At 36.8% G+C, this 26,069-nt stretch overlaps 1 protein-coding gene across 4 annotated transcripts; it reads right to left on the bottom strand.

Annotated features, from left to right (window-relative positions):
• Positions 1-1,949: 1,949 nt before the first annotated feature.
• On the bottom strand, positions 1,950-26,024 carry STIL (STIL centriolar assembly protein). 4 transcript variants are annotated; one of them, XM_088153287.1, is made up of 18 exons: positions 25,960-26,019; positions 25,574-25,705; positions 20,785-20,852; positions 19,848-19,952; positions 18,581-18,696; positions 17,006-17,193; positions 16,354-16,601; positions 14,484-14,567; positions 14,205-14,291; positions 13,008-13,155; positions 11,817-11,926; positions 11,018-11,129; positions 9,145-10,197; positions 8,545-8,707; positions 7,724-7,946; positions 6,179-6,371; positions 5,398-5,648; positions 1,950-3,294 (listed from the first exon to the last, which is right to left on the bottom strand). In XM_088153287.1, the coding sequence occupies exons 3-18, from the start codon at positions 20,817-20,819 to the stop codon at positions 2,487-2,489; spliced, it is 3,924 nt and encodes a 1,307-aa protein (XP_088009413.1). In that variant the 5' UTR covers positions 20,820-20,852; positions 25,574-25,705; positions 25,960-26,019; the 3' UTR covers positions 1,950-2,486. The 4 variants fall into 4 exon arrangements, with proteins under 4 accessions (XP_088009413.1, XP_088009412.1, XP_007426245.1 ...); XM_088153286.1 differs by having other exon boundaries at positions 25,574-26,024; XM_007426183.4 differs by lacking the exons at positions 25,574-25,705; positions 25,960-26,019 and adding an exon at positions 24,136-24,270.
• Positions 26,025-26,069: the final 45 nt, after the last annotated feature.

Genomic DNA, 26,069 nt, shown 5'->3' with positions numbered 1-26,069 from the left:
TCAAGGCAGGATAGGACAACCTGGTACCTTCTAGATGTTTTGGACTATACTCTTTTTAGACCTCTACAGTTGGCTCCGTTGGCTGGTCTGAAGGGAACTGAAGTCTTAAACATTTGAAGGACACCAAGTTGCCTAATTCTGGATCAAGACTTTGCAGACTCCAGTAGGACCTAATGGCCTTGAGCCACACGCCTTATTTTGCACAAGCAGGGGTTTGGGGTCCTGAAAACTTTGTGTGAAACAATCTTCATATATTTCTTGATGCATGACAGGAAACATGAGATGGAGCAAGAGGGCGATGCTGGAGAGGCCATTCTCCTATTTTTGAATTAAAACGTTATCCATCTCCTTGTCTTTGCACCTAACGGTATCACCATAAAATTAGTTGTCTGCATTGCATAAGATGTGGTTCCCAACTAAATAGTGTTGTCGTGATTTGTGTGTGCCACTTATAATACACAGTTAATTGGTTTTTGCTTCTGGTTTTGCTGCCGACCCACTTCGGCATATTACCAGCCAGCAAGAAAAACATCCAACCACCAAGGCACGGAAGCACTCATGGGGTTGGGTTGGTGCCACTATGTAATTCTAGGACGCTACTCTTCTGGCAGTCTGCCCCTCCTCCACACCCCACTTGGGCATTTGATAGTGTCAAAATAATGTGAAACATACAGGAAGACGGCTCTTGATAATAACATTGTGTCTGCAAAAAAATACTGAACAATATCAGATTCTAATGCAGACAGTGCAGAGATACATGAGAAACACCCAGAAATAATCTCAGAAAGGAAGGAGGCAGCCTTTGCCTGAATAGTGCAGTTACACAGGTCCTCTTATAGTTGCCACACTGAAATCAATTAAACACTTGCAGGGAGAGGAAGTGTTTGAAACCAATAAATACAAGAAAACTGGCAAAGCATCAACAAAAGTCCGGTTATGCCATAATATTTTCTTGCCACTGCAAAATATAAAAGTGCTGCTGTTATGTCTAAAGTTAAAGTCTCTCCACTGATTCCATTCGAGTTGTGCAAAGACAAAGTTGTATAAATACACCTTGTTTCCAAAATAAAAGATTTGAGGTCTCCTCTCTTCCAAATCTCTGGTTGGAAGGCTAGAGTTGATTTCAAAAAAAGAAGTGTGTGTGTGGGGGGAAGAGATAATTGCATGAAAGGATTCAAGAAATAAAACTAATGGAGAAGCCAACTGCTGGGAAATAATTTGGTTGCAACAGAGGCTGCCTAATGTCTAGAGGGAAGAAAATGTGTCCTCCCTCCCAACACACTTGAATATACTTAACTTCTAGTACAAATACATATCAAGACATGTCAAAAACCTCAAATAAATTCCAGCAAAATGGATGCAGGCAGACTAAAACCACATAGGATGAAGACAGCACTCCCTCTTCCTGTCACTTCCATATGTATTATGATTTGAATCACATGAGAATACCTTAGCTCACTTGCCAGGCTGATCACTATACCTAACTATTAACCATGCAAATGCCTCTACACATGAGTAAGCAGCATGGGCTAGTGATAGCATAGTGGGAGCCATATACTCAATGATAACATATGCATAATGCTAGTATGCATAATCTCTTTAGCATGTACCAATCTATTCATCCTTGTATTACTTTAATAAATATTTTATAATTTGACAGGAAGTTAAGTGTGTCCTGAATTTAAAGTATCTTCACCTAAGGAGACGTGAATGTAAAGCAGGCTGATTTCCCAAACCAGGAGATTTTATTCAGTTTGGCTTATAATCCTAAAAGTTTCCCTTTCTCGGGAGTAAGGGAAAGCAATGATGAGAGCTTATCTTTAGTTGTTCAAATCCCTTGCTCACTCGTCTTCCTTAAGCATATTTAGTATAACTGTGAAGCCTTAACATAATGGTTTATAAAAAGACATGAAGTAAACCAAATTAAGTTTAAGTTTTTATAACTGAGTTTTCTTAAAAGTTGGCACATTACAAAAAGAGTCTACCACATTTATTTAGACACGCAAAGGGTTAAACAAATTAGGAACTATAGAATATAATGTTTGATGTTTATGGCAAGTTATACACATAAGATGGCTAATATCTGTCAACCTTGTTTTGTTTCCTAATTCATTTGTTACAAATAACCATATGAAATTTTATTTCAAATTCATAAAATAAAAGTTAAAACTGGTAAACACTTTAAATCAAACTTGCTTTAAACCCATTGTCTGCTTCCCCACAGATCATTTTATTCCTGTTGCATTTAATAAACATAAAATCAACACTTTTAAAAATACCCCATACATTATATCTTGATTATATTCAATGACTTTTTGGAATGTAAATGTAGTCTAGTATGCATAAAGATCTAAACAATTCATTGTGAGAGCCAAGTCTCTTATTTCTCAAGAAAACTTTTAAGTGATATTTAGCCAGTGGTATCTCTTGATTTTACTGAACCATGAGAAAATTAGTAAAGAAAAGAGGAGGAACTCAAACATAGGTCAGAATAACTTTGGTAGCTGTCTGAGCTGTTTTACATCCAGAAAAGTGCCCACCGAATTAATATTGTTTGCTTGGTTTAAAGTATCAACAGTGGGAGCTTGTGGAGTTTCAGTCACAATGTGAACATTTAGATTTTCTTTGTCCGGATGCTGTGTAAATTCTGCATCTCCAGGTAAAAGTTTAATTTTTGGCTTTAAATCCTTTAAAAAAGGTGGTGAACTTTCATTAGATTGGTGCAGGATTCTGGGTGGAAAAACAGCATTTGTAACATTTCTTAAGATGGGCCCTTCTGAATGTGACAGGCGACAAGATGATTCAGTTTCACAGTGTATTGGGTCAAAAGCAATCTGCTTCTCACCAGTTCTTTCAGAAGCAAAGCCCTCTATAACAGGGTTGAAATCCAAGCGCAGAGCAGGCTCTAAGCGCTCTTTTCTCCTGGAGTTCTCAGTCGGTTGCTCCTCTTCTTCATCACTACCATCACTGCTTTGTAAGAGGCCATACTTCCTCATATACCTCTTGGTTGCAAAAGACATATTGCCAGGGGAAATTAAACCAAGGCCCACCAAAGACTTCTCTGTATTTGTATGCAGCAGAGTCTGTAAAGATGAAGTCACAGAACTTTTGTGGCTCGAGTGATTTAAAGAAAGCTGTGACAGTTGATTTTCATTCAGGTACTTGAGAGCAATAGCATTTGCCTCCATGCTCAGATCTGCTCCAGTGGGAGTTAAGCCACTCATACCAACATTGGCAAAAGAGATGTAGTTTAGTCCTGGGACTATTGCTTCAGGATTAATACAAGCCAATACACTAGAAAAGAAAAAAAGTCTTCAAAAATTCTGAACGTAAGACCAATTAATTCAATTTATTAATAACCAGCTGATCATAAAATGAATATATTACAAAACTGTCATCTGCTTTGGTATGCATGTAGCCTCCTAATTTGTCTACTTTAATCTCTCTCTCTCACACACACACAGACACACACACAAACAGAGTCAATCCCATACTGTCAGAGAAATTTATAAAGTGGTTAGCCTTAGTGGGGCTGTTTGTCTCTCTCTTAGGGGAATTTATATGTAGATGGTCTGATTTGCATGTATGGGAGCAGCCTTTTTATTCTGTCCAAAAGAATACTCTCCTGTCTATAAGAAAACCATCTTGATTTGTTATGTGAGGAAAAAAAGTTAATAAAGCACTATATTCAGTGCAAGACATGATTGGAATGAGAATGTATTTCTCCAGAATATTATCTCACACTACCAAGGTAGGTAGCACTGACAAACATCTGGCCTTGTAATTCCAAAAATCAGTGCTTTTTAAGCAGTTCCATACATCCTGTGCAAAAGGAGAATTTATCTTAATAGTAACTCTGATCTCTAGATAGCTATCTGCAAAAGACAACTGTTAAAGGTATTCCAGATTTTTTGGCAGACATAGATGCATGAATAGCTAATCATTGTGGGTTTAATAAATATTAAATTATTGCAAATCTGTGATGGAGATAAGATTAGTTTTTCATATATGTAGGCCAGATTTGTACAGACAAGGCTGTAGCAAAGAAATCAGAAACTTAGTTTTCATTTTCATTTCAAATTCACAATGATTTAATATTGCATCCAAATCCTGAAGTGGAAATAATTTTAATGTTGGTTAGTGAAAACCAAATTTCAATCAATGAAGGCTGAAGACAATAAATAACAATGATTCAAAGTTTCTACTAATAGTCAAGGTTATCCAGCATTTGTTCTAGTTCAGATATAACAAACTTCTGTTCAAGAAAAAACACTGTAAAAAATAATTCTGAAAAAATGTTACCAAACTGAGAGGAGCAAGAAGTTCTGCCTCACCCCATGCACTGAGATTTCCCCTTTCCCTCTAGATGACAAGACCCCATGACATCTTTCCCACACCCTCAGTCCTGCTCCATAGTACAGTAGCAATTTCTGTTTCTTTACCACAAGCAAGAGTGTCCGTGGGGGTGGGGGTATCATGTCTGCCAAAATGGTGGGTACAACTGGGCAGTTGAAGCCCTGCCCCCTTTAAATGTGCATAGCACACACTGCACATAAAAGGGGTGGGGCTACAATTATCCCAGTTGCGCCCATGATTTTTATGCTGTGGACCCCCCTCTGTGGACCCTCCCAACTACAAAACAAAGACAGCAAGATGTCAAAGAGGACAGGAAATGGTGGTGGTGGTGGTAGTAGTAATCAAGCAGAGCCTGGGTTGAATGCTTTCCCACCCACCCTCCCATGGAGGAAGGGAGTCCCTTCGCAGTGAGAAGGACATTCAAAGCTGGGTGGTGAGGGCAAGGGTTGGAGGACACAAGGGATAGCCTGAAAATAATGGCAAAAGCTTCTGAACTCTTCCTTGCTGTCATTAAGGAAAATAAGGTAATAATGTATGAGTTTGACTTGTACTGTAACTCATGCTGTTAACACAAAATAATCATTTAGTTTTATACTAAAATGTAAGCATTGATTTAGAAGGTAGCTGAGAAAAACTGCAGATATTATAGTTCCAGAAACTTAAAACTTTAATTCTGGCTTCACAGTTCAGAAAATAAATCCCAGTGTATATTCTGAAATGTAAATGAAATAATGCATTACTTATTTTTCTCCAGTGTTCTGGAGAAACTGACAAGGTGTTGTTCCCATGTAACAGATTACTGACTACTCATTCTTCACTAGGGAAGCTTAAAACACTGCTTAATGCAGACCCTGATCTAAATTATAAGGAAGACCATCTGCAGTATAGCTGGAGGATAATAATGCATGGAAGCAGGGGCGTCTGCAAGATGTGGTCAAAACGTCATTTACTGAATTGTGGGTTCTATGCAGCTCAGAGTTGCACTGACTGAGGAACTATGTAAAACCTAGCAATAAATAGAAATCAATACATTTCCATTACCCGGCATTCTCCACTTTGTGTACATTGTTCATCTTCTCAGGAGAATCAAAATTTACTCCAAGGTTTCTTAATTGCTTCAAGGTTGCATTCAGAACACTATCTTTATCTCGTAGGACCATGTCTGATGCTGAGCCTCTTCTTTGCGCTTTGTTTATTTTTAAGGATGTAGTACATTCATCTCTGATCAGATCCTCTTTCAGAGAGGGACCACTTTCATCAGAAGATTCCCTCAAAAATCGATTTACTTGACCCTATAGAAACATTAGAAAGAACATAAAAGTGGGTGAAGAAAATTACAGGATGCCATCTCCATAGGAATTCACAGCATGCTGACAATGTATTACGTCACCATAAGCATACCTGTAAGCGTTTTATTTCTAGCTCTCAAATCACAGATGCACAACTAATGTCATTAGTTTACAGCTACACAGATTTTAGTATCAGTCTTTAGAATGTTAGGAAAAATAATCTGCTCAGGTTTACATTTGAAATATCATAATTTATTTAATTTTAAGTAATCATGCAACCTTTACTATTTTGCCCCACACTACTTTAATTAAAAAATTGTGTAAGCAGTGGAATGCAGTCCTGGAATATTAACAATATACTGGATAGATCCTATTGAGCATTTTAAGGAAAACATGGAAATTCAAGATGCATAGATAGTAAAGGCTTTGCTTTTTTAAAAAAAATCAGAAACAAATTGATTTATTGGGTGAGTACTATTAAGACACTTAAATTAAATAAAGTTATACTGAAAAAAACAAGCATGAAAACTTACTAATATATCCTGATAAATTTTTTGATCATCTGGTGACACATTTGCTGGGGCAGTAATGCCACACTCAAAATTTTGTTCATCAGTTGGTTCCAAATTATTGTCAGTTCCTTCTGAAGGCCTTGTTTGCAAACATTTGTTACCATTTTCATTCTGCCGTGAAGCCTGGTCCGTTCCAGTGTCAAGTGGTCCATTACTATTAGCAAAAACAGTCATGATTTGAATTAAACTATCAGTACATTTATCATTGTAGCAGAATTTACATCTTAAACTAGGCCTCGTATATTCCTAATTCTTTAAGATTATCATCAAACTCAAGTTTCAGAAAAACAAATATTGCGTTTTTAGGTTGGAAATGACTTAGGTGTTTATCTTCATTTAATGCAAGTAGTAAGTTCACAGTCAGGACAAGAAGGTAACAAGTAGTATCCTCTTCAGTATATTACTTGAACATAGAAAAGATTTTCCTACTACCAAAATAAATAAGGATTTAATAACATTTTCTGTTGAATACTCTACGAGGAACTACAAGTGTCATTCAAACAGTCAATTGTTTAAATCCAAGTTTTCTTCTGGGGTGCATCTAGGGCTCATTTTGATTATCGGTGCATGAAAAATATATTTTTAATTGCTCTCATCTTACAGATAATTCTATTTTATGTATTATTCCTGGCCAGTGCAAGGAACATGGATGGACGGCTCCTTGCATACCAAGTTCCAGTTTCAATGCCTGAACAAAGTGTACAGATTGCATCTATTAGTGATTAATTGAATACAAGTTGAAGCTTCCAAGAAACAGAGACCAGAAACTAGAGCATTCACAATCATACAAAGGATTAATGTGAGTAAACCCACTCATTATCAACAGATCATGGTACCAAAGATGTGGCTGGCATGCATGAGATGAAATGCTTAAATTGTGTTCCCTCACATTTTTCACGTTTAACGCTATCCCAATTTTTAAGGCCTACTGAGGCTGACAACACAGGAGCAGATCAACTGAACTTCACAAATGGAACAGAGCCCATAAAAACAAGTTGGGAAACTGTCTGAATTGGGGCTAGAATCAGAAAATTACTTGCTATATAGTTCATTTAAAACGGCTACTATGAAGAAAATAGTTATCTAGACACTTCACTTTTCACTTGCTTAAAGAAAATCAAAATAGTATTTTTGAATCAAGCTCCTTCTATTCTTAGGATCAAAATGTTAGATTTTCAATAGGTGACAAATGTAGAAAGTATACAGGCAACTTATTCAGAGGTTTAAATGCAGGAGATGTCATGTGCAGAATGGTTCAATTCAGCCAATCCAGGCTACCAACCATGATCAATATATCCTAGAATATAGGATAAAATAATATAGCATATTAACGGAAAGCACAAGAAGAGAGCTGAACCAAACAAATCTGGTACTTTATACTACAAATCAATTAAAATACTAGCTTAAATTCTGAAAAAAAAACCCACAGGTGACTTGAACATAACAGAAGATTTATGCAAAGTTTAAAAGAAGTCAGAAGAAATATTTCAATTAAAAAAAAATTACCACAGGCCTGTAGAAGATTGATTAGCTCCTCCTTCAACAATATGGACACTCTCAACAAAGCTTGGTATATCAACAGCTTTTAATGAAGAGGCAATGCTTGTTTGACTACTATCCTTTTCTGTGTTCATAGAAAGAGTAATGTCTTCATTAGAAATTTCAACTTCATCTTCTTTCACAGACTCTTTCTTCTTTTCCAAAGGGGTATTCCAAAACAAACTAGCACCTATAGGGATCAAGTAAAAACATGGTGCAACTTGAACTAGGCTACTGCACCATACACTGTATGTAATGCACACCTTGACACAACTTTGCGCCACTTCTTAATGCACTTAATCCATTACTGATACAAACTAACCCAATTACTGTACTAGAAAATTCTTACTGTACATGCAACATTTGTTAAACAACTGAAAAATGGCAATCCATCAGCAGCTTGTCTTTGTATGCAGTGCTGGTTTTCAGTCCTAAAATTGGCATAAATAATTCCAAGGAAAAGTGGAGGACTGAGGATTCAATGATCCCATTAGAAAATAGAACAGCATCCAGTGTGTTAAGATTAAAATATTATAGCTTCAATTATTTTTTTAAACATGTTGACATTTGCTTTGTGTTAGTCACGAGCAAACTAAGTTAAACACTCCAGTTACTTTCTAAAATTGTAAATCTGAAGCATTAATGTTAGGGCTGCACAGTGTGGGGCACTAAGCAGTTTTCTGCAGATTCATCATAAGCTATGAACAACTAGAACAAAATGGCTCCAACGTTTAGCATTTTCCCCTGAGTTTAGCATCATTTCCACAAAATGTACAATAAAGCATTACCTGTACTCACTGCAATGCTGACACTTTTCTTCATGTGTAATCCTGGGGAAGACTGGGTTTCCATGGCAACAAATTCTACCTGCTTCTCAGACTGTATGCTATTGTTTCCTATGGATCTGGAAGCACAGGACCGAAGAGTTTGTGCCTCTAAAAGCTGCTGAATCTGTAAACAAGATCTGTGTTAACTAAACAGCCTGGATAAAAGTAGGAGAACCAGTTACTATAGATTACTTGTCAACAATTTGTCCTGTATATATTTTAAGACTATTCTTTTCTGTGAACTATACAAGGAAGTGTTTTAAAGCCCTTTTTATATAAGAACATAAAGTAGGGCTTCATACCACAGCACACAGAAATAGGTAGTAAAACTGCAAGTCATTAATTTAGCTGGCTTCTGTCCTATACTGATTTTCCAGCATAAGAAATGCTAACAATAAAAACACAAAAAGTACTGTTCAGTTATATTAAAACTTATACTTGCCTTAGAGGGGATTGAAATAGAAACTCCAAGATCTACCTTGATAATATCATACCCACCATGTCAAAGAGCAATTACTTCAGTAATGAAGCCACACAAATCATTGGAGTAACCCAACCAACCTGAGCCTGTAGCAGCTTGATTTGTTTATGTTGTTCAGCAAGAATTCTGTAAACATCTGAAGATAATTCCATCATTTCGTTATTTGATACTGTACTTGCAGCAGGAAGATGCATACAAGCTGAATGTGTTGTATGAGACTGTGCATTGCCAGGATCAACTGGAGATGAATTTCTTACTGCAGCTGATGCATTATCAGTAATGGGAGAACAACTCCCTATTATTCCACAATGGCCTAAGTGCATAGGACTACTTGTGGCACATACTGGATTGCAGCCACCATTTACACATTCTTGATTCTGATGGAACATTAATTTTGTACGTTCCTGGGTAGGACTTGAATGATTTTCAGAGGTGTCACTGGAACCCATATTACATAACCCTTGCCAAACATTTGGTGGACTGTATTGTATATGGCCATACTGCTGACAGTTGCAGATACAAGGAGAACAGCAAGATGGACCTTGAACTGGTACCCGAATTCCCAGTGGTCTTCTCAGATAAGATGGTGATAGTGCAATAGTATGCCAGGGATACTGGGAAACTGCAGGAGGTTGGTTAGACTTTTGTGCTGTAAAGCCATTAATAGGAAGTTCTCCTTTCTGTTGAACATCATCACTACTTGCCACCTGTCTTTCAGAAGGAATTCCATGATGATGCAGGGACATATCCTGTGAAAGTTCATTACAGGATCCTGAAGGAGAAGAAGTAGATACACAGCCCTTTCTTGCTTGAGAGCCAACTGTATTGGACTGCAGTTGTAGTGGAGACTGCATTCCTTTGCAAGGTTTTAAAGATGTAATTCTGTGTTTCAAATGACTTGGTATTTGCTTTGGAGAAGGCTCTCTGGCACTTGAAGCAAAGGTCTGCCTCCCAGTATCAGAGCTCTGAGAGTGCTGGGGTGTATGCTCTACAGAATATACCATCTTAGGAGGTTGAGGTCCAAATGAAGGTTGATTTTTAATCACAGCATATTTAGATGTTGGTACAGATTCTGTGGAGATGCCTTCAAGTACAATGGACAGTTCAGGAACTGAAGGATGGATCTCGGTCATCTGGAAACCAAGACAGTTTAAAAATAAAAATGTTTATGTATTCTCAGTTTATCCAATTAATCTGAAGTATTTTTCTCTTCTCACCTACACTATAAATAGAAATTAGCGCAAAGAGAATAAGATAATGTATACACTGTCACATTAAGAAATACATCTCTACCAGGAGACCTAAAATATGATACCCTGCCAAGTCCTCCAATGAGGGATTTTTGTGCTATGCTAGCATAGTTTCAAATATCAGTCTCATATATATTTTGGGAAGATACATAAGTGCAAGTGCTTAACCTGAGGAGAACAAAAAGGGAAAAAACACTGTAAAAATGCTGTACCTAATTGTGTTAATGTACCAATGTAATACTATAAAACATAATGTTTGCAGCTATTGGCTGTCATTGATTCACTTTTAGTTTAGAAATAAGAAGAGAAAACAATCAACTCCAACTCAGCATTTATTTAAGTTCTTAATAAGCATATCAGTACAGTTCATATTTTTGCTGGCTCTTGTGTTGGTATGCTGTGAGAATACCTCCCCATTAAATTAAGTCAAGCAATTTTGCCATGGTTCAGCTAGTTTACTTCTTTTTGCATATTCCCACAGCATAATTATGCAGACTCCTAAAAAAGGGTCTTCTTCAAACTTAATCTGAAGATTTAGCTGCAGCAATAAAGGGTTAAGAGTACTGTAGTACAACCTAGTGGCAAGATTATGTCATAACACTAATCTGCAAGAACATTAAACCTGAATAATATTAGTTACTCAGATATATACTGTAAAGCTAATTTTTTTTGCACAATTCCAGACAAGAAATCTAGAATATACCTGTTGATTGATTGGATGAGGACGGGGAAATGGTCTTGGAGATGCATCATCTTCCACACCAGAGTCATGATCGCTGACAGAAAATTTATTGGGTGAGCAATCTTGGGATAAACTATGTAAAAAAAAAAGTTGTATTACTAATAAAATAACCCTGATATCCATTTTATACTCCTGTAATACAATATGAATAATCCCAGGAATCACACAGATTCTAAATTCTATATACAATATCCCATTCTATAATATAGTAGTCTTAAATAGTGTCTGCAACTCACTGACCTGTCATGGCAATTTACACATTTTTATGATCACTATTAAACAGGAGAAAGCTGAACAACTGTTTGCAAACAAGTTAAAGCATATAAATTTTACTGTGTCTTTCAGCCACATTATGTTTATTTCACTGGTTAAAGGTAAAGTGTTTCTCCTAACACAGTCTCTTCATTAAAGTGAATTATACTGTGCGATTAGACAGCAAGTTCTACAAAATGTCAATACCCACATACTGTCTGATATCTCTTGGGTATTTCTTCTTTGGGATAATAAATTACAACTTATTATGTTAATGAGATGAACAACCTAAGAAATCCTATTGTCTTGCCTCCTACTGTTTTCTATAACAATACAACATTTCACATCATAGCAGATAAGAACACCTACCTGGTTGCTACTGTACTGCTACTATTCCTGTTGAAAATATTTATTGCAGGATACTGTAAAAATTTTGGAAGTTATAGAATTGTATGCCAGCAAACAAATAGTAATTATTTACATGGAGAATTTAAAAAAAACGACTCACCTGTTTATGGAAACGTTTTTTGAAATTTTGCTGAAGAACTCTGTTTCTGCATTTTTATTTTCTGATTTCAATTCAAATTGGATAGGACATTTATCTGAAGGTTCTACATCCTGAAATGAAACAGATGTAGATGCTAAGCCTGATCATCTATCATCACTACAAAACTACAGTTTTTATATATGTAGGGGGATTCACCATTGCTATACAGAATGCCATAAAGTGATGAGGTGCTTGATAGAAGTAAAAAATTGAAAATCATTATTGCGGCAATTCTCTAACAATAATATTGGGTACAGTATAGAAATATTCAGGCACATACAGTATGAAAAACAGAGTTTCAGCAGACTTTCCATTGTGACTTGGCCCAAAAAAAGATGCTTCTAAATTAACAAACCTAAATTAAAAAAAAAACCATGGAGAGAAGTCCTACTTAAGTACTTCTATTTGTTTCTCAATCTCGTGAAGTTATAACAGGAGTTATAATTACTACGCTGGTACTCAGAAAAACGATGCAGAAGAAGTCATCGTAGTTAAAATAACCACCTATTAATCTTTCCAAACTGAGAAAACTAAAGGATTACATAGTTTATCCCTTTCATCAACAGCAAACATCCCACAAATGGCTCAGCAGAAGCAATGGTTAAATCTTTTAGAATATGTAAATTATTCAAAATGTAACTTTTCTAAGATATGGTTGGCCCAACATCTTTTATGACCAATCTTGAAATCAAAAAACTAAACTATCCTTTTCAGTTCCTACAGTTTTTCCTTTCTGCACACAAAAATCAGTTAGTTGCCAAGATTCTTCACCCATATTCTCCCAAGATGCTAATCCACCCAAGATTCTTATTTTAAACCTACCAGATAAAGGTAGAAAGAATGACTAGCCCAAGAGTACCTAAATATCTCAAGCTGAGTAAGAATTTAAATCTAGATCTCCAGTCTTAATCCTAAAGTTGTTCCTTCATGGTAACATTTCAAAAGCAGCTAGTACTTTTGGAAGAAACTTCCATTTAAAATTTCTAAACAGAGTATACTTACTGGAGTGTTAAGACGTTTGAAGCAATATAAAAACCATTTCACAATTTGCATATATATGCATTCCAGTTCTTGAACATTTTGTTCTTATAAACAAAGTATGGCCATGCTGCTATCACATATCCAGCAATGATAGGAAATCAAGCAACTTACTTTGAACAGATGTAATGTTTCTTTGCATGTAAGTAGCTGGAAGTCTAGTTCAGTATGCCCATCATAAGGAAAGCATTCATAAAATTTTGGATCTTTACGATTCAAAGCAAAAAGAACTACAAGAAAGCTTCCCGATTCGGAAAGTACTCTAAAGAGAAGAAAAATATTCTGTAGACAAAGCAATGCAAAAATCACTAATTCAAAATTTCTGTGCAACAACCTAAACCAAGTAACTATAAATATTGAGCAGAATTTAGTGTGCTTTTTAAAAAAAATAGTAAAATATTTAGCCAGCCACTCTAGAGTCTGAATCACTGTCTGTATAGCACATCATTGTTTATCACAAAATAATTAAACAATAAGTTCATATTACCTTCCTAGAGTATTGTGCAAAACTATTACTTCTCCTATGGTTTGCAAAGCAATAAATGCATGCAAGTGGAATGCAGGATGATGTTATACTTAATCCCAAATGAATTTATTCCAAACACTATGAATACTCTGTGGTTGCAATAGGGCAGGTGAGGCACTGCTCTATGTTCAGGTCAAATACTTAACAGCACTGAAGGTGGTTTGCAAGCATCACAGCTCCAACCACTTGTATAAAGACTGATTAGGCTGATTAGGCAGGCTATGTGAGAATGTGTGCGGCTTAAATCATTTTATGAATTAAGAACTACTTTTGAGCCTGGATCATTTCATATTTCACTTCATTTTGGAAAGCAAAACTGTAGAATATCTTTAGCCCAAACTCTAGTTGCAATTCAAAATAATAATACTTTTAACCATCTTTAAAAGTTTATTTCAGATCGTGTTTTAGCGGACCTCTCCTATAAGACTCTACTGGCTGTGGGTATCTGGCTGGGTTTGTAAAAAGCTCCACCCCACTTCTAAAACAGTGAAATACATTTTCCTGGTCTAGAAATCTGCTTTACTTCTTCTTGCATAATATTTCTACATTATTTGAGGCTCTCGTTCTTTCTGAGGATCTTTTTCTTAACTGTCTCAAATTTTTAGTAGTATTTTATGTTGTCTACCAGTTCTGATTTGTTTACTATTTATTTGTTTTAACTACCTATTTTTAATGACCTTTTCAATTATACATCTTGGGTATTTTAGTAATAAAATATAAATTAGCAGTAAGAAAAAATTCCCTATTACTATTAATTGAGAAGAGCTACTTTTAATTATAATTACCTCTCTTGGATTGATGAGCTGTATAAGTATCGCAGACATAAAGCCCAAACCTGTGGATTGTGGATATGAAATACTCCACTCAGCCAGCTAGAGGAAAGGGAGGAAAAGATACTTCTGAACACTCACATCATAACATTTGCATATCATTATAGGAATAAAAAAATCTGAACTGCATATCTGAGATAACCTGCAAATATATTGCAAATAGAATTGCCTTTGCTCATAATACAAATCAAAAAACTTTTTTTTTTTTTTAAGTCCACCCACCCAAATACTTACACGCCAATCAGTGGCAATGTATATACTTTGGGGTCTGATTCCAGAATTAGAAGAAGTTTCCTCGTTTGATCCATTGAAAGATAACTGCAAGCAAAAGAAATTACTTTTTTTTAACAAAGAAAAATGATTTTAAAGAAACAAAGACATTTCCTAACTAGCAAAAAGCTATTGACAAAGAAGAAGCAAATAAAGGAGATAAACAAAGATTCTTTCACATTTTATATACACAGTGAAGAGAAATGCATGAGCTTCACACAATAGACAACGCATACAAGATTAAGATTTTGTGTAGTACTCTTTTCAGAACCCTTCTGAAACATAACTATTCAATGTATACATTTTACCCAGAAGGAACAGAACTATGTATTAATTACTCTAGTGTTGAAGTAATTGTTGGAAATAACGCTCAGAAGATGGAGAAGTCAGGCAACTGGCAATTTTACACATTAGTCAATGCATTTAATATTACTACCATCCTATGGAAACATTTCAAGCAGCTTTCAAATGGTCAAAAAGATGACCAAAAAACCCACCAAAAAACAAAAAACCTACCCTTTTCTGCCTGAAGGACCAAACATTTGAATTATCTGTATAGCTGTCATAGTAATGCAGTCCTAGGAGATAAGCAGTGTAACGTACAACTAGATAAATTGAACCTGATAAAGTTAACAGTGACAATACACTGTCACCAGTTCATTCCATTAATAGACAATACCTACTATCACTTACTATACAGAAACTCAGAAAAAACTAATCTTGCATTAACTTTTTTTTTGGTGGGGGGTGCTTGCATTTTTGACTCCTGGCGATTGCCTGGACAAGTCCCTGCAGTTTTCTTGGCAAGATTTCAGAAGTGGTTTGCCATTTCCTCCTTCCTAGGGCTGAGAGAGGAGGACTGGCCCAGCTGGCTTTGTGCCTAACTCACAGTCTCCAGGTTTTTAGCCTGGTACTTTAACCACTACACCAAACTGGCTCAATAAGGAAGGTGCAATGGCCAGACTCCTTTCTGTGGTGGTGTAGAGGAGTACACAGATGGCTTTGAAGGAGATATGTGGCAAGCATTAGGGAAATATAAACTCAGCCTGGGAAGCAGGAAGGGGGTAAGAAACTCAAGATTGCCCCACCTTGACTCTCTTTGGTATAAGATGGAAGGAAGGGGAAACGCTGTCAAGCTTTCAAGATTCTGCTATCCTAGCCTCTATCAATAGAATATTTCTTGCGTCTGTTCCCTGATCTGGTCTACCTCAAAGGGCTGACAGGCAGAACAGGGACTGGCAAAAAGGGCAGCTCAATTTATACTGGTATGCTGGCATACTTTTCAGCTGGCTCAAGGACTGGAGGAAAGCACTGTGGCATTTATTCTTCTCCACTCTTACCTGCCATCTATCAATTTTTACTGCTGTCTGTTACTAAGTACTTTGTATAAGAGAGAGAGTGTGTCTCTCATGGCTGAGTTCAAGGTTTTTCTTAACAAGTTATTATAGAATCTTTCAGCATACTAAGTATTTACAGTTTAAAGTTCTTGGAGATCAGCATAAACTTCTAGAGCCTGCCCTAAAAGAATTAAAACTTTGCAGTATTATTTTGGAACATTTCACAAGTGTGCCTGTCCAGCATCCTACAATAAACACCTTAGAGCTGAGAGAGAATTGACTGGCTCAAGGTCACCCAGGTGGCTTTGTGCCTAAGGCAGGACTAGAATTCAGAGTCTCTCAGTTTCTAGCCCAATGCCTTAACCACTACACCAAACTGGCTCTTTAATTTAAGAACCAGAAAATGTTTTCCAAGTTTCCTTAGGAAGCATTCAGTGAAATACGCACTCTTAAATGAATCATGAGTAACGGACATTTCCAAACTCAAATTAACTTACCCACATTTGTAAGTTCCTTGGACATGAGCAAGACTCATATTACTACTTAGGTTTCTAGCAAGGGCTGTAGGAATTATTGGAACAGGCTTCACAGGAGTGTATTTTAAAGCATTGGCCACTGTAACTGCTGCCCAGTGAAAGTCAAAATTTAAGTTGTCCATATTCTCCATTGAAGAGATGTAAACTCTTAAAGTCAGCAGTTTGGAAAGTTCTAAAGAATCTTGGGTGTTCAGATTCTGATGCAGTATCTATAGAAAGAAGGTATCAAAGTGAATCTCAGGTAGACATATCATTAGCAGGACATGTTCAAAGCAGGGAGAGGCATCAGCAATAGCATTATTTCTTAGCCATGTTTCCATATGTCTCACCACAGTTGGAAAGAACACCCAAAACAACAGCTATTGTACTCCAGTTGTTCTTATCTTGGCTTTTACTAACAAGGAACGTGCCAGAAAATATGAATGCTAGAGAACAGGATATTGGGAGTCTATGAGGACTTATTAAATCTAAATCCAGATTTTTTGTGTTCAAGTATGCAACCATTTTTAATAACATAAGATTATAAATAGAAACTCAAATACTATATAGTCAAGACAGGATATCACCACAAGGTACCACTAAAGAATAAAAACAATGTTCCCCAAATTCTTACCTTAAAAGCTAAGCTAAAATCCTCAAAGGTGTGTACTACAATATCATTTGATGAACATCCCCAAACACCAATTCTGCATGGGATGAAAAAGTCTCCTGGAAGAGGTGCTGTGGGAATTTTCCCCAAACCACTTGGTTCTTCACGACCTGGATCAAAACGGTCTACTGATAGCAATACACGTTCACCATCTGTGCCAAAAAATTAGGACAATTAATATGCTTTCAATTTTCATTACAAATTTACTAGCCCTAAAAGTTTACCAATGCCAAAGTCTAGAAAAATTCTGCTCCAAAGAATTGAATGACTATAACTCTGCAGCCAGAATGCACTCAAAATATTGTAAAAAACTAAAGGTCCAGTTCTGACTGAAAAACTCCATGTACTTCACAACAGGCAGGAAACACAAATGAAGACTTGTCTCCAAATCATTAAAGCAGATGCAACTTTGCAAGGCTCACATGGTTGCTTCAATAGCAGTTTCCTGTTGTCTCAGTATGCAGAGCTGCTTCAATTTCTAGTGAAATAACTGTTATACGTACACTGGACCAGCTTTCAAAGCAGCCATGTGTGCTCCTGTGCACCATAAACCATCCTATTTTAAAGCCCTGCAGAGCCCAATCAAATATAGGTAGTTCTTGAGTTACGACTGTTCAAAGTTACGACAGTGCTAAAAAAGGAAACTTACAAATGGTCCTTGAGGTTGTGGCCATTCCAGTACCCCCGCAGTCACGGGATTGCGATCTGGGTGCTTGCCAACCCATTCACACTTACAACTGTTGCCAAGTGCCCTGCAATCACGATTGCCATTTGTAACCATCTCTGCCAGTTTCCCCCAAGCAAAGTCAATGGGAAGCTGGCAAGGAAAGTTCCAAGTTGCTGGGGTAAGTATCCCTGCCCCCCAACCTCCTTGCAATTACACACATGCACCCTGTGCCCTCTTTCTCCAGCCTCCCCACAATTGCATGCACCCTGCATCCTCATTCTGAGCTCATGCCGTACCAAGGACCCCCTCCCCTGACTCACATGCAGATTTTATTGGGCCTCCCCCATCCCCTTGTGGCACCCCCACACTCCTTCACTCCTTACCTGGGACTCCCTCTGCTTCCCACTTAACAACCCTTGCTGCTTGGGTTATGACGACAACTGGGACTGCCTGGATTGCTGTTGCTAAGCGATGCAATCATATAACATCACGCTTTACGACCACATTGCTTAGTGATGGCAATCCCGGTCCCAACTGCAGTCGTAACTCGAGGACTACCTGTATCCTGGTTTTAATGACTTAAATCTTCAATTCCTTTCCATGTAAGAAGAGAATATAGCTCTGAAATAAATCTGAGCTGTAGAGAAGCATAATTGAATCATTTATATACCCAAGCAACTGAGAAACTCAAGATGTACATTTACTATTAAGCAGAATCAGCTTAGTGGTAAAGAACATAGTTGCAAATAATAGATTTTAAGTTCAATTTGTTTGCTATCCCTTCGTATTAATACACAAAACCATCAAGTTAAGAAGAAATAAGATTGTAAGGCTTACTCATTCAATCAAAAATAGAATAATTGTATACTTACTTTCATCTACTGCAAGAGTGCCAACTAAAAAACAGGTGAATGGCTTCTTTCTACTTTGTTTAGCATGACGATGGGCAAGCCGCAGTGTTTTTTCAGCAATTATTAATTTAGGATTTCTAAGAAATAATGGTGACAGAATTTATTGTTTCTGAACATACCAAGACTAAGACATTCAGCTATCCCCCAAAACTACTAATTACAAGCAAAAACTGTATACCAGGGGGAAAAAAAAGCAATGGGACAGAAAGTTGAAAAAACAATTTCACAAATTGTCATATCTCAGTCGCTTCCCATTTGTACTACCACAATGCCCTCTACATGGGGCTAAACCCACAAGTTTAAAGTGAAAACCACTTGGAAGCTACAACGGCCAAGAAAGCAGCTGCGGAGGTAGTAGTTGTGGGCATCCTATGTAAGAACTTTATTCACTGAGCTGCACTGGCTACTGGTGAGATTCCAAGTACAATTCAATGTTGGTTGCCATCTATAAAACCTTTCATGGCTTACAGTCTGGTTAACTTGGGACCACCTTTCTTCTGTCGCTTCTGCCCAACTGGTAAGGTGTGATATTGTTGGCACATTCACACTATCATCTTGTGAGATCTAGGAAATGCACCTTCTCTGCAGCTACACTTGTCCTATGGAACAGTGAGATTTGTATGGCGTGAAATTTGTGCATGGACAAAGTTGTAAAATCTTGGCTCTTTCAACAGGTCCTGAGTAGGATGAGGTGATGCAATCCTTGACAGCATATTTTGATCTCTGATTAGGATTATGTTTTCTCCGACTGATGCACCGTATTTATTATTGTTGTTTGGTTGTTGTTCTTTTCTTATGTTGATATTTTAAGGCTAATAAGTAAGCCTTTCAGAACTACTTCAGTGATTGAAACAGCATACAAGATGATAAATAAAGTAAGAAAGCTCTAGAAGCCTCACTTTGACCCTTCCTGAAATTTAGCTCTGGTTTATTTCATTACCTAGAAAATAGTCATCTGAATTTGTTCTGAGTTACACACTAAGAAAACCCATGTTTCGATGAGGACATTCTGTCCTTTAAGGACAGGAAACTCCAAATCTTACCACGGTTATATCACAGTATATACCACAATAAATCAATAATAATTTGGGAGGAAAGAAATACAGTATTATTTAATGGTTAACTCAGTCCTCCATCACTGATAGATGAATAGAAATGAAGAAAATCACTAAAATGTTTGGTGCTCCCAAATACTAAACTGTTTAGCCCAAAAGATTACAAGTCTTACCTATAACTAAGGTGACAAACAATGCTTTCTCCAATAGGAACAGGATTCCAAAGTGCAAATTTTGATGCAGGAAAACTAAAGGGTAGCATCTTTCCCAAAACCCCTCTGAAAGATAAAACATTTGATTTGGGTATAGTTAGTAGAAAGAAGATGACCAATTTTTCAATGTGACAAATTCTTTCAAAATGACAAGAAAGAAATAGTTTAAGATATAAATTTCAGACAATATTTTTTTTTTCAATTTCACCAGAAAGTGTCATGAATTGTTTAGGTATATGAACGTTAAATACAGTATTTTTTATTCCAAACAGGAGCCTACTTGAAACAGTACTTTTTAAGTTCAACTGTACAAAGAAATGTCCATTATCTGTTCATGTACTGTATGTACATGTGACATTCATATTGCTTTGTCTCAATAAATTGCGTAAATGATATTAAATGCTCTATTTTTCATGCAATATTTAAGAATCCATGCTTCAGAAATCATTTTAAAGTATGATACATATGCTTAACAAATGGCCATTTATGGGGGAAATTGGTGTATTTTATTAAATGTTTTAGATCTATAATCTTGCTCTGACTTACTAAATAGTCAAAATTATTCTAAAGACATTTGTGTTTGCCAGAGTTACTCCCTTTTACAGAGTTCAGGTTGGAGTGTTTCTCATTTAAGAATGAACAAGAGTCCTTAGAGGGCTAGGACCATGTGCAGCTGACTTCCAACTGAAAATGTTCAGATATTTCATTCTTAGTGTCCATAATTATGCAATGTAAATAAGGAACTAGTTTAGTCTGCAAATTACAACTAGCCTACATAACTACTAAACCCTAAATCAGTATTACAGAAAAGAAACAAATAATCTTTAGAGCAAACATATTCATTCTCCATGGGAGTAGGCTGTAAAATCATTGTATCTGAACAAAATATCAGTAATACCTTTGGTTTTGAGATTCAGGGGAAATCAGTTCCATGAGTCTGAATGTATGAAATCTGAGTACTCCACTCTACAAGAAAATGTAACCCAGGAACATTGAGACACAGACTTTAACTATTACATTATATTCATGTCTGACATTTAACATTCTAATATATTAAAGGAAGATACTAAGCACATAACTGTTAATTGTAAATATATAACCTTGTAATTTACCCATCTGTAGCTAAAATACTTTTTTTCCAATAGGGCAACCAAAAATTCATATATACTTGAATCAAGGATTATAATTTTGTAGTAGGTTTCCTTGTTTTCTTACAGAACATTTAAAACAATAAATCAAGACTAGTACCATCCCCCTAGCATATTCTACCACTTTTCACCAAATAAGAACAGTAATTTTAGCATTAGCCTTTATTTTATCAAAAACACAAAAACATCAAGAATTTTAAAAAATAATTAGAAAATTAACAAAGAATACAAACAAAAGCAAGCAAAAACAAACTTGAAACATACATGTGCAGTTTTAATGACAAATATATTAAATAACTATGTTAAATATTTTTACCAAAAACATACAAAAGTGATCTATCAGGAAAAATATTAATACTTATATAGAATGGTGACAAGATTAAATTCAGTTTATCTTTTCTGAAGTGTTTTTAAAATAATGTTTGTTGGCATTAATTTTTCAGCAGAAGCTATTTCTATTTTTAAGTATCACTAATCCAAAGAAAGATGTACTATATAAAGGTTTGTTATGCTGCAGCAATTTATATGCTTAAGAAATATGGACAATAAACCAACAGCAGGATTCATTGTGAAAGACTGTTGGGCGATTTTCCTGATTTCTTGAAAAACTTCAAGTAGCAACATACTGAATTTCTTCAGAGACTTTCAGGAATTATTTTAATTTTCCAATTACTCAAGCATATAAACTGCTTCAGTTACAACCAACTTGGTAACAAGAGCTAAAACAATACAATAATATTACATAATTGTCATTAAACCTAATGCACAGAGAAAACACTTTCCAATATAGACAATCACAATCTTGGGGCAAGGGGGGTATGACATATTTACTTCAGTCCCCAAAGGCTAGACAACCATGGCCTTCATAAATTCCAAAAGGTTGGAGCTGCTCTACACCAAGCAAATCATGTTGCTTTGTAGAAGAGAGAGCCCATTTTTTAGGCCCCTGAATGTAACCTTCTGGAAGAGTAGGGACCTGAAGAAAGCCTCCCCTCACAATTTTACTGGGTAGGCAGTTATGACTGGAAGCAGACAGTCTCCAAAGTACCCAGGTCCCAAGCCATGTAAGGCTTAGTAGAAATAGATTAATATGAGTATGAAAGACATCTGGGTCAAAACAAGGTTTTTTAACTTGCAAAATGAGAAAACAGACACATTTTAGCTTAGCAAGCCAGTTAAACTGAAGGAAAGAATATAAGCATCATCACTGTTTGTGTCCATTATTAAACCACAAGAAAATACAAAGTTTTCCATATGTAAACTTCAAGGAGGCATGAGGCAGTAGTGAAGGTAGACTTTAATTACTCTGTCATTTATTGCAAACAAACTCTGCATGGTCCTTCCATGTCAGATTTCTCTTTCAAATGATGAAGCCAACACTCAAAGATAGAAACAAAACTCAAAATGAAGTTAGGGAAGTGAGATACAAATGCAAAGTTCTTCACTTAGGGAAAATAAATAAGATGGGAATACCTATTGGAGGGAATACTCAAATAGGATGGGAACAGTTTACGTGAAAATGAACTTGGAATTGTGCTTAACCATAAGCAGAATATGGGTCAGTAATGTGCCATGGCTATTAAAAAGGGAAATATTATTTTTAGTTACATTGATATTTGAATCGTACTGATTCTTAGATAAAGAAAAATAACTATATTTTCAATTGGTTCAGACTCCACCTGAAGTATTACATCTAACTGAGTATTACATCTGAGTATTACATCTAACATCTAACTAAGTAAATGTGAGATATTTGCACTCACATTTAGGCAATAATGTATTAACTTTCACTGCAACTCCTATTCAGCATTTGATGAAAATCCTCCTGATTTTCATAGTGTTTGCCATTTCATATCTTCCATTTGTTTCCTTAAGTTTATATCCTAAGCTTCTTCTAGACCCCCCGGAGGTCACCTAACTCTTTTTCTAATAGATTGGGAGGGGTACTTAATTGACTTCTCAATGTTTGTGAAACAATGAATATATATTGCATCTAGTTCTGAACACCTCTGCTTCACAGAGGAACAATTAAGTTATATGAGGATAGACTTAAGAGAATTTGAAAAAAAGGAGGAGGATTTTAATAGCATTTTTCAAGTACTTTAAGGGTTGTGTCACAGGTAAAATTCTACTACCTGTCTTCCCAGAGGCAGTTTTATAGAACAAAAAGCTTAAATTACAAGAAGGCAGCTTTTGGTTCACTGTTTAGGGGGAAAAAAATATTTAGCAGAAGGAACAATTGGATAGTGAAACCAATTATTAAGAAATGTGGCGAGCTCTCCATAGGATGGGTTCAGACAGAGGCTGGACATCCATCCATCAAGAATGCTTTCATTCAGATTGCTACACTGAGCAAGGGATGGGATTCAGTGACATCAATGCCTCACAGTGAAATGACAACAAAGAAGCTTCCCAGATATCCACAAGTTGCAGAGAGTACCTGCTAGGTGACAAGTTAAGAGGCTATAAAGGACGACATCTAACCAAATAAGAAATGTCGATGAAAATTCATGTCCCCAAATCCCTGAACTTTAACTGTTACTGCAATTATTTCAAATTATCTCTGAAGCATACTCTGAACACCTTCAGTTACACAACCTCACTCATAGCCCCGTCCGTTTTTACCCAAACTATTTGCTGGGGAAAAGCTGATCGTTAACAAAATTGTTCATATTCAATTTACCCAGTTGAGATAAGAACAGCCCATACGCTGGCGAATTACTTTAAGGAAGACGGATACAAACCACTGCTGATAGCAATAATTAGCCTCTCATTTATTTCTCTGCCAGCACTGCAACACCGCCTGACCAGTAATAAGAAAAAGAACAGCCAAGGCCTTTCCCAAGGCAATCCCATAAGGAGATCCACGCACAGTAAGGATTTGAGTTTGGTCTTCCCGGGCACGTCTGCGTTACCTGAGTAACGTGTTTGAACGTTACTATAGAAGCCTCCACCCGAACTTGTATAAAAAGGGAGACTTAAAAATCATTACAAAAGGCGGAGGGAGAAACGCCTTATACATAAAATCGGAACGACATAGATGAAAAGAATTCTCTGTACAAAAAAAATGCCCGCATCAAGAGCAATATCGCCTCACTTACCTCACAACTCTCATTCAGACTCTGTTTTTATTCCCGAGGCACCAGAGCCAGATAGAACTATCAACCAAAATAACTGAATTCTTATTCCCCTCCTGTTGTGGCGGCTGCAATGGCGGCACGTTCAGCCAATCCGAAGTCCCCTAGGGCAACTCGACGTAGCCAATCAAGATTCGTAACAAGCGCTTTCCTCCGCCCACCACTTTTTGAATCGTTCATTTAGCGTCAATCAGGACCATCGGGCCCGCCTAACGGTTTGTGGTAACCAATGACTAAGCTCCTGGTGAAATAAAACCACCTTTCAAGCTTGCGCGCGCGCGCGTATCTCTTATGGGTGGGATTTTAAAAACATGGGGTTTCTTTTAAACGGCCTCAGAAGCACAGCTACTGCGCAAGCGCCGAGGTTAACGAACGGGCAAGGGGTGTGGTTCTTTTTGTTGCCATAGTAATCGATGCTAAGACTCCCAGCAAAGACACTGGCTGTAATCACAAACACCTTTGAGCAAACATAATTAGGAAAGGACTGTTAATGTTTTTACAGCCCAATTCTAGATACTGGCTCAGAAGTAAATCTCACGTACGTTCAGCGGGTTAGGAGCATCATACTCAGGCCTTTCGAGTTCAGTGGGGCTTAATCCCAGGTAAGTGAGATAGGCTTGAGGTCTCTCTCAGTTGCTGCAAAACCAGCACCGTAAATACCAAGTCCGATAACTAAGGGTAGAAGCAGTATGTGGTTTATAACACTGTCGAGTAGTTGAAGGGAGAATGACGTGCCTGACTGAAACACTGCCCAAAATAGAGAATCGGTCAAGTGATGCCACTTCTCCATGCTGGCTGGAGAAATTCTGGGAGTTGAAGTCAACACCTCTTAAAGTTGCTGAGGTTGAGAAACAGTGCTCTAAAGCTTATTATAATTGGGTTAGGAAGCAATGGGATACCACTAGAAAACAGCAAAGAGACTCTAACCTGCCATTCTTGCTATCCAGAGGCATTAGACTAGGTTCCAAAAACCATTTCAGGGGATTATGTGAAAGTACCATACATCTGAAGAACATCAAGTTGAGGAAGATTGCTCTAATTCTACAGCTTGCAGTGCCCCAATAGGTTTTCACAGACAAGGCAGAGAGGAAATTATTTTCCCCATAGATTTCTTTAGGCAATTATGATGTCTTTATACAAAAGACTTTGTGAAAAAGAATTGTCTCCCCATGCTGGGCACAGAAATTCTTAGATAATTACGAACTACTAGTCTTAGGCTATGGAGAGCCTTAACTGATATGCAAGTTTTGACAACTACAATTTTCTTTATCTGGCTTATTGTCTCATCTTTAAAAATAAAAACAAATACCTTTAAAAATTCAGCACTAGAATATTTCCCTAGATTTATGAACTATACAGATCTACATCTCTCAGTTTAGTGACTTCTCTGAAATCAACTCACCTCTCAGTGATAGAAGTTTTAAATGCACTTTCAACAGTAATGACGACTTTCTAGAATAGTACCAAATGTCTGCTAAATGATCAGTTGGCTATTTACATGTATTGTTATGAATGGATATACTTTGCTTTCCCTCTGTAAGTCAAATAGAATTGCACCATAAATTCCATTAAAGTTAAAAGCATATTTTGCCAAGAAATAATCAGAAGTAAAAATTTTAGGGGAGGCCAAATTGCAGCATGCATAAATGTACCGCCTAGGTTTTTCATGAACACACTATTCATTAAAATTATTACAACACATGGTGGTTTCTCAATGAAACCGAGACTAGCCAACAGTCTTTAGATTTCATCAAGTGAATTGAAGCTCTTTTTCCAAAACGACCTTACTGGCTCCTTGACACCCGCCCTTCTGCCTGCCTTCGCAGTGGAACCATATTTGCCGTCCGACCGCCAATCCGGGCCCGCCCCCGCCAGGCCTTTCTCCTGCCCTCTCTCCC

The sequence above is a fragment of the Python bivittatus genome, unplaced genomic scaffold, assembly GCF_059951505.1.
Source record: "Python bivittatus isolate LINGU-HERP-01145 unplaced genomic scaffold, Pbiv_v1 ctg000700_np1212, whole genome shotgun sequence".
In the NCBI taxonomy this organism is placed as follows: domain Eukaryota; kingdom Metazoa; phylum Chordata; class Lepidosauria; order Squamata; family Pythonidae; genus Python; species Python bivittatus.
The sequence above is the reverse complement of the archived record's forward strand: the minus strand, read 5'-3'. Positions and strand labels throughout refer to the sequence as shown.

Coding starts and splice junctions, on each gene's coding strand:
- STIL (XM_088153286.1), bottom strand. CDS start 20,819: ATGGAACTGATTTCCCCTGAATCTCAAAACCAAAG. Junction 14,568..16,353: donor CAAGGAACTTACAAATGTGG/GTAAGTTAATTT, acceptor TTTTGCTTGCAG/TTATCTTTCAATGGATCAAA. Junction 3,295..5,397: donor CACAAAGTGGAGAATGCCGG/GTAATGGAAATG, acceptor TTTCTTTTCTAG/TGTATTGGCTTGTATTAATC.